The sequence below is a fragment of the Narcine bancroftii genome, chromosome 6 (assembly GCF_036971445.1).
Source record: "Narcine bancroftii isolate sNarBan1 chromosome 6, sNarBan1.hap1, whole genome shotgun sequence".
Taxonomy (NCBI): domain Eukaryota; kingdom Metazoa; phylum Chordata; class Chondrichthyes; order Torpediniformes; family Narcinidae; genus Narcine; species Narcine bancroftii.
This window is the reverse complement of record NC_091474.1, coordinates 166,989,451-167,005,509: the sequence shown is the minus strand read 5'-3', so window position 1 is coordinate 167,005,509 and position 16,059 is coordinate 166,989,451. Positions and strand designations below refer to the sequence as shown.

The 16,059-nt window shown below is 39.5% G+C and overlaps 1 protein-coding gene across 2 annotated transcripts in view; it reads left to right on the top strand.

The window, feature by feature from the left end:
- mtmr9 (myotubularin related protein 9) overlaps nt 1-4,484 on the top strand; it is a 72,071-nt gene extending 67,587 nt beyond the window's left edge. For both annotated transcript variants that reach the window (XM_069886624.1, XM_069886623.1), the window contains exon 10: nt 2,490-4,484. In XM_069886624.1, coding sequence (XP_069742725.1) covers nt 2,490-2,650 — 161 coding nt within the window. In that variant the 3' untranslated portion in view covers nt 2,651-4,484. The remainder of the gene's footprint in view (nt 1-2,489) is intronic.
- Nucleotides 4,485-16,059: the final 11,575 nt, after the last annotated feature.

The window sequence follows — 16,059 nt, the reverse complement described above, 5'->3', positions numbered from 1 at the left end:
CTGTTGGGAACATTTGGAGAATAAAATGGGTAAAAGCAGGAATAGTATAAAAATAGTATAGAAATGATCAGTGCAGATTTAGTGAGGTGAAGGGGCTGTTTTAGTGGAGTAAAAGACTAAAGTCTGCAGATGCCATGATTGAAGTAAAAGCACAATGCTGGAGAAACTCAGCAGATCAAACAGCTTTTTTTGTATAGAAAATATAAAGATCTATAGCCATTTATTTCAAGCTTGAGCCCTTCATCAAAGTATGAGCAAAATGTGGGCAGGGGCCTGAATAAAATGGTGGGGGGAGGAGCATAGACCCGCAGGCAAGAGGCCATGGGTGGATAAGGGAGGGAAGGCACATCCAACAGGGAAGGGGGATGGCTCTGTGAATGGAGAGAGAAGGGGGTGGAGAGCTGGAGGAAAGTAAAGAGAGGGATAGGGAAGAGAACTGGAGAAGTTGATGATGATGCCATCCAGTTGGAGAGTGCCCAGACAGAATATTAGGTGTTGCTCCACCAATTTACAGGGGTCCTTTGTTTGGCAGTGTTTGAGGCCATGGACAGACGTGTCGGGGCAATAGTGGGATGTGAACTTGAAATGGTTGGCCATTAGGAGGTTCCTGTCATTGATACAGTTGGAGTGAAGGTGGTCAGCGAAGCGATCTCTGACTCCGCATCCAGTCTCTCCGGCAGAGAGAAGGCCATAACAGGACCACCAGATGCAATAGACAATTCCCATAGATTTACAGCTGAAACGATGCTTCACTTGAAAGGACTGATGGTGAGTGGGGAGTTGTGGGCACAAATGTGGCACGTGCCAAGGAGATGATTAGTGGAAAGCGATGCGTGGATGAGGAAGCGATCCCTACAGAAGGCAGAGAGTGGAAGATGTGTCTGGTGGGTGGGGGGGGGATTATGCTTTGAGTAACGGAAATTGCAAAATATAATGTGTTGATGAGGCTGGTGGGGTGGTAGGTGAAGATGAGGGGAATCCTGCTTTTGTTGCATCCAGGGGCAGAGGAGGCCAGGCAGATATGCGGGAAATGGAGGATATACAGGTAAGGTCTGGATTGATGGTGAAAGAGGGGAAGCCACATTTTTTTGAAGCATCTGTTTTAGTGCTCTGTTACTTTTCCAAAATGCACCAGCCTTGTGTTTACTGCCAAATTGATGTTGTAGTAGAAGTTGTGAGGCTATCAAAAATAATTACTGTGAAGGGGTAAATTGGATAACTTATTTATCCCAAGGACACTAGGGATTAGCTGACTGATCAGAGGCAAGTTATGGGAATAAAGGGGGCCTTTTCTGGCTGACTACCAGTGACTAGTTGTGTTGCCGCAAGAGTCGTTGGGCCCTTGATTTTTCATGTTTAATGTGGATGATGGAATTGTGGCCAAGTTTATGAATGAGATGAAGATGGGTAGAAAATTGAAAATTATGAAGGAAGAAGGGAGTTGCAGAGGGATTTGGATAGGCTAGGGGAATAGACAAACAAGTGGCAGATGAAAAACAGCATATGGCAGAGTATGGTCATGCCCATTAGCAGAAGGAATAAAGAAGTACACCATTTTCTAAATGTAGAGAGTGTTTAGAAGGAGGAGGTCCAAAGAGTTCTTGTGCAGAATTCCCTAAATGTTGTAGATTGAGTCTGAAGTAAGAAAGGTAAACGCAATGTTACATTCATTTTGAAAGGACTAGAATGTAAAGGCAAGGATGTAATGTTAAGGCTTGATGTGTTGCAGGTCAGACCACATTTCATCTTTTGTTCTTCAGCTTACAGCAACTAAACCCTTAATTCTGAAATTATTTTCCTTAACTACTTCACCTTTTACCATTTTTAAATATTTTTTTAAAAAGGCATTGGTCACCTGCCACAGTTTTGTAAAAGCTGTTTCATTCAGTATGTGCTAGAGCTGTCAGATGACCATCAACCAAATATTCCGCTACACACTTGCTCAAGACTGCACCTGTGGCAGCCTTAATTTTTCCATGAAATGCTGACTAAATAGTCTTTTATTGTCTCTGGCTGTTCATTGTTTTAATGCTCCCATGAAGCACCTTGACCTTTTCATTCCACATGATTGGATGAAGTATGCACCACTTAGCAATAGTACTGACATTACACAGAGTAGATGGGGATGGATGTTGGTTAGTTTCTTACCAAAGGCAGAAAATGCACTATCCAGATTATATTTTTTTTAAGTCGGATTTTTTTGCAATACACAAAAGTGAAAAACTCAGCAGGTCATGTAGCATCCATAAGAAGTAAAAGAGAACCAACATTTCAGGCCTGGTTACCCTTCCTATAAATGCTGCATGACTTGCTGAGTTTCTCCAGCACTTTTGTGTTTGCCCTATCATCTCGGCGTCTGCAGACGTTTCTGTTTAACTCAGTTTTTGTGTGTGCTTTCCCAATGTATTTGCAGTAGATGCTTGGGGTAAAGATTGTCAAGGAGGTTTAGGATATCTTCAAGGTTAATTTTTTGCATTTTGTAATTACAGGGATATTTCTCCGATGGAATCGTTCATCAAAATACTTGGATGAGGCCTGGGATAAAATAATTAATATTATTGAGTACAATAAGGATTTACAAGCAAAGGTAAATGGACTTCGGCGTCAGCTAGCTGAACTCCAAACAAATGGAGAACTTGAAAGTCCTTGAAAAATATTACAAATGTATATTTAAGAAAAAAAATAACACGCCATTGAAAAAGTAACACTGTATATGATGCTCTGCCTGTGTTAATTCTTAAGTATATCTGAACATCAAGTTCTCCACAGTAAGAGGAAATTTTGATTAACCCTAGCTCTTAGTTACATGGTAAAAATTCAGATCCTCTGAAAACTGCTTTTGTGGAGGAATATTTTTCAGTACTGTTTCAAAGTGGAAGCTACAGATTAATCTGTTAACCATACAGTTTCAGGACATTAATCAGTCAAATATTGAAAGGTAATTTCTTAAATAACCTTGCCTCTGTTTCTCCATTTCCCCACCTTATTACTTTTTTGTTTCTGTTTACTAAGCTTCATGCTTATGGTAAGTGTGAACAAATCACTGAATTAAATAATCCAATTATTCAGAAGTTATACTGAATTATTGAAGCATTTATTGAATTTCTTATCACAGAGAATTTGTCAGTATACTATTGTATAATTTAGAAATTAATATTCAGACCAAGTATCTTTTTCGGAGATATGTTACATTGTGAGAAAATACATCTGTCAAAATAGTGGAGGATAACTTTTAATGTAGATTAATGTATTTTAAGGACTTAATTTTTTGTAGCTGCAGAGGAAATGACTACCAGGTAATTCTAGTTAAAGATTGCCATCAGTACATACACTTTGATGTATTTGTATTTGGGCTGGAAAAAAATGGTTTTTCTTGGAAATTATGATTTGATGAGTAGCTACTGAAATTTTGTCATGCAGAAACATTGCACATGTCATAAGTAATGACTACTGCTAACTTTACCAGATTGCTATTAATAGATGTGCAGGCCTATTTGTCATCGTTAGAAGCTGCAGAGGCACTTGTCCTTGTCCTAATGCTTATTATATTTGAAATGTGGAGGAAATCCGAGGCATTGATGACCTCTATTCTGATTCTATTCAATAGCAAATAAGATTTTTTTAGATTCAATTAAACAATATAAATGAATATTAGATGCATTTATAATAAAATAAAGTGAAATAATCTTATTTTGAAATGCAAGCCCAAGCTAGCATTAAGATGGAATTTTCACCAAAGATCATTAAAATTATACAGAAAAGGGACCTCCCAAAAACATTGTGCTGTTTTTCAAATGAGCAAAACACATCAATTTCTAGATTGTGATACCATTGTTTGCACTTTATCAAGAATGTAGTTTAATCATATAATTGTCATTTGGTAATTCTCTGTGAAATCAACCCCTGAAATGTTAAATGAATTCCAAGAAATTATAACTTCAGTAGAATACATTCATAAGATTTAGTGATGGCTTATTTGTTACATGGCAGAGTTTAACTTAGTGGTTAGTGTGATGCTATTACAGCACCAGTGACCCAGGTTCAAATCTGGTGTCTGTAAAGAGTTTGTACATTCTCCCTATGTCTCTATGGGTTTTGCTCTGGTTTCCTCCCACCTTCCAAAATTTATAGGGTTGTTGGTTAATTTGGGTGGCACAGATTTAAATGGCTTCGACTGTGCTGTAAATAAAATTTAAATCACTGAGTTGCACAATTCAAGATTGTTGCTATCGATAAAGGGGCTGGTGTTAAGTGAATTTTAAAATGCACTCCATGCCCACTTCCAACAATTATTTCCAGTCTTTATTTGGTCTAGCACTTTATCTATCTAAGAGAAAGATCCTTACTGAACTTGTATTGTATGTATTTCTTGCCTGTTGGTGTTGTTCCTGTAAAAATTAACATTTGAAATGATCTTTTATTGTTGCCCAAAAAACACAAAGATTAATGTATGAAATTAATAAGACATTTTCCTTATCTCTGCACATGCTTGGCTCTTTTGTTGATCATTAAAATAATCATGGCAGCTTTTTAAAAAGTTCAGGGATACCTTGTATAACACAGTTTTGAACAGAGTGGGTTTTGATATACAGTGTAATCTGGTTTATAATTTTAATGCTGTATAGTAATAACCAAAAATTGTTAAATTTTATTAATATTGCATTACCAACAGTGGCGCAATAATTGAATGAGTCAGCAACAATGCTCGCCGCATTCAACTTCATTATTGCTGTTACAAGTTCATTCAACTTCATTATTGCTGTTACAAGATCAAACCAGCAACCACAAAGAGGCAGCAACCACCAACCACAAAGAAGGCATATCACACAGGGGTAATGATGAACAATTACCTTATTAACAAAAAATTCACCTTCAAACTTTAATTCAGAATCCCCCCTTTTATAACAATGCCAACTGGTTACTATGCAAATCTCTATAACAGTGTAAAACTAATAAATTCCCCAGCCTAAATATAATATACATAATCAAAGTCTAAGCTACACTTCCAACCAGCCCACAGAAAAACTTAGACACAAAACACACAAGACTCACAAAACTTTGATCTCAACCGAAGCAAAGATCATAAACAAAATTCAGTTTGTTTGGTAAACTGAAGCCAAAAGATCTTTGAGAGAGAGAGAGAGAGAGCACAAAATTCAAAGTTGTCTTGTGTTGCTTTCAGAGAGAGGAACAACTGGCTTGGTCCGGATCCTTCTGGCTGCCTTTGGAATATTCATCCTTTTTGAAATCCAAACATTCTAAACTGTCCTCCAGACCATGACTCATGCTCTGGGCCTTCTTACACTCCACAGCACCACCCAGTGGTGGTTTATCATCCAAGACCAGCATTTTCTGCACATGCTCAGTCCGTCTCCCACTCTCTCAGCAGTCCACCTTCACTTTGGTTCTCTAAGGCAAACTGTCACTTTTTAACATAAAACCACACAACATATAGGCCAATACACAACACAGAACTCTGTAACTCTAGATTCTGAGCAGGAAGACAATGGCTGCTCTGTAATATTTTAATTGTGTTGAATAAAACTGCACCCTTGCAAACAATATGAGCAGAAAAAGGAAATGCAGTGAAGGTGATAAACATAATAAATGTAAATGGCTAACAATGGAAAAGAAACTGGAAATTATTAAGCAACATGAAGATGGCACATCATTTGGTAAAATAACATGAGACAAAGGTATGAATGAATCGTCTGTTTGAACTGAATAAAGATAAAGTTAAAGAACATGGAATGGCAACAGCCTCTTGTATGACTAAAATAGAAGTTCTGCAATGGAAAATATGGAACGCCTTTTAATGATCTGGATTGAAGATTGCAACCAGAAAAGAATTCCATTAAGCAGAAAAAAAATCTCAACCAGGTTATAAAGTTTTGAAAGACAGATTGACTAAAGAAGGGGAAACTACATCAGACAAATATTTTATTAAATAAACAATGTTCACTTATTGCCAATAAAGATCTTTGTAATTTTTCTGTTTTATATATCCATTTTTAATATTTTATGCATATGTTTGCATAAGAGTTCTAGGTAAAAGAATAAATAATTATAGGATTACAGCGTATTACTTTAAAGTACATTTTAATAATGCTTCAAACAGTGCAGTTCTCCACAACAGGGAACATTTTTGGAACATATTAACTGTGTTATTCAATGTATCCCTATATGTACTTTGTAAGGTAACACTCAGTCCAGATCCTTGGAGTTTTTCATTGTTTTGTCCTGTATATAAACTGGTTTTAAACTTTCTGAATTGGATAATTAATAAATGCTTGAGTAGTTCCAGAAAGATTGAATCCAATTGTGGCATGGGAGGGAACCTGTTCAATTGATTCCAGTTTGGCAAACACAAACAGTCCTCTTTGAGGTAACTTATAAAATTTAATGTGATTTTTGTTGATATAATTTTGTGAAGAACCTCATTAAGTCTTTCACTAGATCCTGTCAAGTTCTCCATTTGTAATCAATTAAAGATGACCACATTATTTTGAAACTGATAATGAGTGCTGATTCTTTTGGATTGCTTCAGTAAACTATTTGCTTGCTGTTCTGATGGTTGCCCCTTTAGCCTTCTGCTATTGTTGAAGCTTTTCAGTGTCAATTGGGAATCTTTAAAGGATGTAATTTATTTTTAGTAATTAATTTCTAATGGACAAGAGTAATTAGCAGTAAAAATGTTTTGTGAATATTTATATTTGAAGCATTTTATGTTAAGTTTAGTAATCCAGTTAAATCATTTTGTGGTATTGTATGGTCAGAGTAGTACATGTATGTGAAACAGCTGAATTTAATCTGATTATGTGAACCAGATAATTTGTATGTGATGTACTTATTTAAACTTAATTCATATTTTCTTCAAATAACACTTGTGTGTTTTAAAAAAAAAATTTGAATAAGGGGATAAAATATACTTTAAAAACAAAGCAAGCTGTGCTCTGTGATCTGTTTTCATTGGTTATATGCCATCCAAATCATGCAATGCATACATTGACTTAAAGTACTTATTGGACATTTAAATATTTTAAAGTACATGTGACCATTTATTCTGTATTATTTCATACTTGTGTTCAACCAAATCTTCTTTGCTTTATTTTAATTTGACCTTTTGAAATAAATATTAAAATTATTATCAGGAGTTGCTTTTGTTTAAATCTTGCTTGGAATTGTTCATTTTATTAGCTTAACAAATAATGCTATTGAAATTATTATGAATGATTAAAGTGAAATTGAAGAGCTCAGAGCAGACCATCATATCCACAGTGGTGTTTGGACCCCATAACTTCTTAACTGGCATTTATGGGTCTCAAAGCCATGTTTTCAATACTATTTATAATTGTACCTTGTATTCTCACTATTACCTTTGTTTGGAAAAAGTTTCTTTTAAATGTGACTACATCATTGTTAGATAAACTCTAAATTGTTGCATTAAGATCTGTAAATGTGATTATGTAATTTCAACTTGATGGCCCTACAAAAGCAAAGATACCTGATTCAGCTTGTTCTTCTACAAGAACCAACGAACCAGTATTGCACGTCATTCACGAAGCACTATTTATTTAGAAGAATCTTTTCCTTTCCGAGAAGTTAAATGTGTTGGAAATGTTTATGCTGTTAAGTGTTTTCAGAGATTGTAATCAAATCTTTTGGAGCGTATACAAGTTGTTTTCCAACTGAAGTGAACTGTTTTTTTAATGTCGATGGCTGCATAATCTGGTATGAAATTTTCCAAAAAATATTTTGAATAAAAACAGTGATAATCTCTTTACTGTAGGATTTATGGAATCAGAGGACTTAACAGGTAGGACTTAATTCCACTCTGGCCACATCAAGCACCTTGAAATCTACAAAACCAATGTGTGACTCTTTCACAGATTGGGCAGCTGGTGCCAGATGGGTAATTTATGAGTGGTCTGCTGCTTCTGCTCTATGCTCAGGACCTCTGTGTGCTTCTGATGTTCCCAATGTTCCTACACTTTAGGTACTAATTTGCTATAGATTTCATGAGTTGTGTGTATTACTTTGAGGACACAGAGCATGTCCTTGAATGTTGTTCCTGCCTAGTAATGGGTAACAGTGACAGCTCAGAATAAACGTTATAATTAACTTTATTATTAACTCATCCTGCCCAATGTTGGCAAATCAGAAATGGGAAGATTTTAATATACTTTCAGGCTCACCTCATTGGTTGGCCAGGAAATAGGTGAGAGACCACTTCCCCCCATTTCTATGAATATCAGATCTGTCCACAGCTGACACCATCTTCCAGTTGGTCATCCTGCTAAGCTGAAGTTACCCAGTTTGATACCTGGGCCAACTTGTAGCCCCCAGATGTATAAAAATGAGCGTATGTGCCAGGAATCACTCTCTTTGTGTGTCATAAAATGGCTGGTAGCTCAGTCCAATCTGATTAGGGCTCCAATTTCACAGGAACTAAGATCCAGAATTGGGCTGCAGAGTTTAGCAGCTGCTCCACATACCATAGTTGTTGATTGTACAGATAAATGGGATGCTGGAACAGCAGGTCTGGTCATTGATGCCCACCCACACCCTACAGTAGGCAGTGCACTACCTGAATTCCTGACCGACCAGTTTGGGTGGGTCCCCCATTGTTGAAGTACTTGGCAGTGTTGGACTCACAGCAGTGGAGCTGGCAGAGGAATCTGAAAATGTGATGCAATATCCACAGGCCATTGAGCAAGGGGAAGAGAGGTTGTAGCACGCGGACTGGGGAAGCCTTACCATGGGAATGGAGAGTAACCGGCCTGAACACACAATTACTAACCCAGAAAGAGTGGATTCATGACTCTTTGCATCACTGGATGATAAATCGGTGGACACTGGCAGAGTGATGATGGCGTTGGTTTGCAGCGGGGGATCCTACAAAACCTTCCTGAGAGTAGCGCAGAAGTACGTCATCAGTCAGTACATCAGGTTGCTGGATTTATGAGGATTCCTGTCCTTGCTGCTGACATTTATTTTGACAGATAGAAATTGTCCAGTTTCTTGGGTTTTCATGTGATGTTTTGGGGGAGGCTGAAAGGTCGTGGCCCCAATCAACTTTGTCCTATAATATAAATATCAAACTCCGTGACCTTTGGTGGGATGGGTATTTTGAGGGCTGTTATTTCACTGCATACAATTTTGCCAACACAAAAGTCATGATGCTCAATGATTTTTCCCTGGCTGGTGAGTAAGGGCAAGGAATGATTTTGCAGACGGTATAATTGGTCTGACCAGCTGCTGGGACATAGCGAATGCTAACAGGAACTGTATGCAGAAACAACTGCGTCCTCATCCAACTATCCAGTGCAGGCGGGTATGTGGCTACCAGGCTACGCATCTCTATGGAATAGTATGGTTTTTACTGTCTGGGCTAGTATCATACAGACACCAACTCGACAACTTGGGGAGCACCCAGCCTTCAGCAAATGACATGCAAAGAGGGTAGCTACTGAGGCAGAGATTGTCTGGATGGTGGCCTCCCCCTCCCCTACACACATACACACACTCCCCTCTGCCCTGCAGTATGGCACTGCCCAATTGTTCTGATCACCATGATGGAGAACAGGCAGTCAAGACCACTGAGGCACTCCAACGGACCAAGGAAACATTGACTGGAGTGGCAGCTGAACTGTTGACTGTTCAGATGATCGCCTTGCAAAATTGCATGGCCCTGGACTGCCTGCTCACAACCAACAGTCCTCCCTGTGCTATCATTGGTAAGGAGTTCTGCACTTGTAATCCAAACAAATCGGGGATAGATCCTTAATCAGGACATCTCATGGGGGACATGGTGGACTTTTAGGGCAGTAGGAAGTTGGTGAGCCATTATAATGTATTGATCAAGAACCATCAGCCTTGTAATACCTGGTATAATTCTATTCTGCTGTGTGTGCAATTTAATAGGATGTCCCCATTTTTACACTAGCCTGTCAAAGAACAGCACAGTATTGTGACTTTCAAGGGGTAAAATGTAATATGGAGGGTCATTTCACTGTTTGGACAGGAAATGGATTGAACAGTACTCTGCCACCCCAATGTCCATAAATATCAGATCTGCCCACAGATAACACCTGAAAACACACGAGTTAATAACCTGTGCTGACTTCTAGCCCAGATATATTAAAATGAGCAAGTGTAGGACTCGTGCTTTTTGTTTAGGTTACCCTAAGGTTGTGATCTGTTGGCAACGCTGGAGGGTTAATTGTGAGGTATGTGTGTTGTTTTGGTGTGGATCTCTTACCATCCTGTATCTCCAAAAAAATAAAACTAATGAAGCATGATATATTTTCCAATAATGTCTTCCATATTCTGACTGTTGAGTGAGTGTTCAAAATCCCATGTTTGTCCCCAGCCCTCCGGATAACTTGTTTATCTGAGTGACTAATTATCAGGAGACATCAAGATGATCTAAATCCTTGTCACTGTCAAGTTTCAAGAATTAGTCTGTAATATAATTTTCAACCATCTCTGAGAGATGATAGACATTATGGAACTCTGTGCCTCTACCCTTAAATGAGAATATTAATAAAGAACAGCCCTTTGAAACCTGACTGCTAGAGAGGAGTTCCAGAAGAAGATAGCGTTGTGACACCACATTGATCTGAAATGTTAACATATCTTCTGAAGATATTATTGGATTTTTATTTCAGGTTCGTTTATTGTCATCTGATGGTACATATATAACTCAATGAAACATTGCATCTTCGGACCATAGTGCACGCGCCCCCACACACACATCATCCTACAGATATATATATAATATATATAGGGTTCCAAGATAAATATATATAAAAATAATTTGCAGGTTTTGAGTATTGTTCATCAGTCTCACCGCCTGCAGGAAGAAGCAGTTTCCCAGCCTGGCAGTCCTGATTTTTATGTTCCTGTATCTGTTCCTTGAAGGTACTTCAGGCTGGATGGTAAGGTTCCTCAATGATTATTATGAGCTCTCTTTAAGCACCTCTTCCTGCAGATTTCATTAATAGAAGGAAGGGAGATGCTAGTCATCTCAGCAGTTTTAATCACCCTCCATACTGACCTCCAATCTGATGTTTTGTAGCTACCATACTACAATGTGATGCAGCCACCCAGGATGCACACTATTGTTCTGCAGAACATTGTTCTGGTAACCTTGCCCTCCACAACCTCCTTAGCAAATGTAGGCACTACTGCACCTTTCTGACTAATGAGAAGGTGTAGGTCCAGCATAGGTTGTGCTTTAAATTAACTCCAAGTTAATTGCTCCCCAATTTCTCATCTCCTTTGTCTTGTCCATATTGAGACTCATGTTATTGTTCTTGCACCATTGTACACCCCTTTAAACCTCCACTCTGATAAGTATTTACTGATGAGGCCAACTACTGTCGTGTCATCCGCAAACGATGAATCTATTGGAGCTGAACCTGGCAGTACAGTTGTGAGTTAGCAGAATGGATAGTAGCAGGCTGAGCATGCAGCCCTCAGGTGTGCCAGTGCTCAGTGTGATGGAGATTGACATTTTGCTGCCAACTTGGACAGACTGTGGTCTTTCAATCAAGAAGTCCAGGATCCAGTTCCAGAGAGAGGTACAGAGTCCTAATGAGGACAGTTATCTACTAGCCTCTGAGGTATGATTGAGCTGAATGCCAAGCTGAAGTTGATGAACAACAGCCTGGCGTATGAGGCATCATACTTTAATTGGGTCAGGGCAGAATGGAGGGTCAGGGCTGTTGATCAGTTTTGTCAATAGGCAAATTACTTCCGTTGTCACTGATAGTATGCTTTGATGAGCACTTCATGATAGTGGAGGTCAGTGCCAGTCCAGCTACCGTTGCTCTCGGGCACTGGGATAATGTTAGCTCTTTTGAATCTTGCAGGGACAATGGACTGCTTGAGTAAGATGTTGAAGATATTTGTTTGGACAAGTCAGCTGGTACTCTTTTATTTTCAGACATGCTGTATCTGCAATATTTTATCTTTAGGGGAGTGACTAACTTGTTCTTCAGGTTTGGTTATCAGAATATTGTAATTTTAAAGTCAGTTTTAATTATTTTCAATCTTGCATGATTGTTCACTTTGAGATGACCACACTGGAACCCTGTGTTTGAAACCCTTCACCACTGCCATCCGACTCCCTCCAGCGCCGCCACCCTCCAACTCCCTTCAGCACTGCTGCTCTCGCCTCTGACACCTTTCAGCGCTGCCACCACCCAACTCCTTCCACTATCACCCAGCTCTTTCTACCACTAGCACTGTAATGGAGGATTTAGACCATGCTTTTGCTTATGCAAGGCAGAGTATCAGGAACCTACTTTGAAAATAATGTATGCATAATCTAAATTCCACCATGGGGCCCAGAGATGCATGTGAATCAGCAGACATAATCTAATTTACACCATGAGGCCCAGAGATGCAGTTGTCTTTTGTTGGTCGCACACTGTCAGGAGACCTTGAAGCTAAGAAGTAAACAATTTATTCAGGGTGATGGGCTACGAGTAAACAAATATTGGGTAATATAAGCCATGGTCCCGCGTGGAAACATCTCTCAGCAAGAAGAAGAACTTCTAGAGTCCAACCAACATCCCGGTAGGCGGAGGTGGAGAAGCTGCTACCGGCGCCCCGACAACCTACTACAAGTGTGCGGTCGTTGCCTCGCTTCGGCAGTTGGGAGCAGTCCAGGCATTGATAAGTATAATTGGGAAGGGCTTGCATATTGCAGTTTGAAATCAGCTTAAAATTTTGTAATAAAGATTTGTATAAACTGAAGTGCTCTCAGCATGTGTCTCTGATTTCTTTCGGTAGCTCAAACACTGTGACCAATCTAAAACAAAGTGAGAGGTACAAGTTTACCAAAACAAGCACCACCCTCCAACTCCTTTCACAAGCTAATTTTGAATCCAGTTAGCTTGCTTCCCCTTGATCCCATGTGATCAAACCTTATGAACAAACAGGCCATGGAGCATCTTGTCAAACCCTTTCCTAAAGTCCATATGGATGTCATTCAGTGACTTGCCTTCATCAATCCACTTTGTTATCTCTTCAAAAGGCCATCAATTTGTAAGACATGATCTCCCATACAAATAAATATGCTGAGGTTTCTTTTCTTGCCATCAAGTTGCCTGTTACTTGAATTCTCCATCCCACTCTCACTTCTGTTTTCTATCGCTGTACCATTAAAACTCCTCTGAAGCTTGAAAACACTCATCTTCCAATCAGGGACCATCAAGGGTTGTGGATGGTTGATGGATCAGGTGGCAAATAATCAGGAGTTTAGAGTGGGGAGTGAATGTGGGCAACAGGTCAGATCAAGCATAAATTCAACCCCATGATAATGCAGATGAGCAAGAAACATGCTCAGGTCAGAAGGTCAAAATTCCAGAATACACTCTTTAAATTCAAATAAGGCTTCAAAATAAAGTTGGTGGACTTAGAACAAATGTAATTCAGCAAGGATGCAAGTGGTAGAAAGACAGACATTGCATGAAAAGAAGTTGATTTTTTTTTAATCATCTGAACTTTACATCTTGAAAATAAATAACAAGCACTGCAATGGATTACTTTAATCTGGTCATATCCACCCAAATAAAATTGATCAAAAACAGAGTTTATCTGTGGCTCTCAAAAGCTGATTTCAAACTACAATATGCAAGCCCTTCCCAATTATACTTATCAATGCCTGGACTGGTCCCAACTGCCGAGGTGAGGCAACGACTGCACACTTGTAGTAGGTTGTCGGGGCGCCGGTAGCAGATCCTCCACCTCCCCCGACCGGGATGTTGGCTAGACTCTAGAAGTTCTTGCTGAGAGATGTTGCCACCTCTAGGAGAGTCTCAAACTTCAGCAGTGGGACCATGGCTTATATTACCCAAAAATTGTTTACTCGTAGCTTATCTCATTGAATAAATGATTTAGTTATCTTCAAGGTCTCCTGACAGTCTGCAACCAACAAAAGGCAACTGCATCTTCTGGGCCCCATGGTGGAATTTAGATGTGTCTACTAATTCATATGCATCCTTGGCCTCATGGTGTAAATTAGAGATTATGTCTTCCTATTCAACTGCATCCCTTCTTGCATAAACTGGTCTAAATCCTCCATTACAGGCTCATCAACCTTTTTAATGCTAAACAGGACTAACAAAGGGAGAGGTGATATTTGGCTGAGGTAGAACAGGGCAGAAAAAACCCCAACTTGTACAGCATGATTATATTACATATCAAGAAATGTATCCTTCAGTGTCATCTGCCTTATTAACAATGGTTTTTGTCTGGCGGTGACAATGGTTGATAACAAACTGGCTCTAACAGAGCATCAAAGCCCCACATGTGTCAAGTGAGGTCGTAGAATTTTCCACTTGTGGCTTTATGCTGGCACTCAAAACGTTTCAGATTTTGGAGCATTTCAGATAAGGGGTACCTGTGTATGGTGTGTGTGAGTGTAAGAAAACCCAACACCCAACCCCAACCAACCAATTTTCCCCTGCAGCCGCTGCAACCGTGTCTGCCTGTCCCGCGTCGGACTTGTCAGCCACAAACGAGCCTGCAGCTGACGTGGACTTTTTACCCCCTCCATAAATCTTCGTCCGCGAAGCCAAGCCAAAGAAGAATATATACAGTATGTGCATGGAACAAATTACCAATGGAAGCTTTAGAGTGGGTACAATTACAATGTTGAAAATATATTTTGGCAGATGAGGTTTACTCAGTATAATATGGAAAATAAAGTAACAGTCTTCTGCGAGCAATCTTAACAGGTCAGCTCTAATATTCATACAGCTACGTAAAGTAGAAGAGCACCAAGGCAATGGAAGGCTTAATAGAGTCCAAGGGAGGGAGGGAACAGAAGTTTGTACTGTTTTCAGAACTTCTGTAGCTTCTGAGATTGAGCAGAATAGTTCCCATTCCATGATATAATGCATTCAGCAAATATGGTTTCAATGTTGCACCCATTGGAGTTGTTCAGGGACAAGGAAAAGTGTTGAATATCCTCGGAAACTAGAGGTGTGGTGATGTGCTCTTGGCTGTTATGTCAATCTGCTCATGCCAGTTCATGTCAATGAAGATATTTATTCCTTAGAACTAAAAGCTATCTATTCCTTTGACTTCAGTACCATTGATGGGGAGGGGAGGGGGTTATGCAGTCTCTTCCTCTCCCGCAGTTAATGATCATCTTATTGAGGTTGAGAACTTGGAGAAGGAGTTGGAGGGATATGGGAGTAACTCATTAGAAAATTTAATAGGTGTGGATGAGTTGAATCAAAGGCTCTGTTTCTGTACAATGCAGTGTTGGAGAAACTCAACAGGGAGTAAAAGGGCAACATTTTGGACCTGAGCCATTTGTCACAAATCTGGAAAAACAGGCACCCGAATAAAAAGGTGCTGGAGGGGGCTGACAGGTGAGAGATGCAAGTGGGATGGTAGAAGAGAAAGAAGCTGAGAAGTAATAAGGGCAGAGGGCTGAGGGCTAAGAAGAGTAGCTCTCTGATAGGAGAATGAAGAGAAGTGGGTGGAGAGCTGGAGAAAGGAGATGAAGGGTTGAGGAATCAGCAGAGGGGCTAATGGAAATTAGAGACGTCAAGATTGACGCCGTCTAGCTGGACACCTCTGAGATGGAATATAAAGAGTAACCTTAAATTCAGAGGAAACGAAGTTATTGGTTTCTGCAAGGGCAATGAGACACAGAAGACTGCAAATGTTGGAAGCTCGAGCAACAAGCAATCTTTTGGAGGAAGTCTGAGTGGAAACCACATCAGTTGGAGAACAATGCTTAATGCAGTGCTTTGGCTAAATCAGAGTCTGTGCACTTTCTTGTTTCTTTCACAATGTTTGAGGCTGGAATCTTTCAGCAAGGCAGCCGCTGAGTGAATATGTTGAACTCGCTTTATGTGTTTTAGTATGACACGTTTGTATTATTTGATGAGAGTGTAAATAAAATGTTCTTTTCACTCTCACACGAGCAGAATAACTTGCCAATAAAATGAGTGAATTATTTTTCTAGGCTATAATATCGCCTCCAATTGACTTTCTTCATTGCATCTGCTCAAAGTCAGATTTACCAGGTTC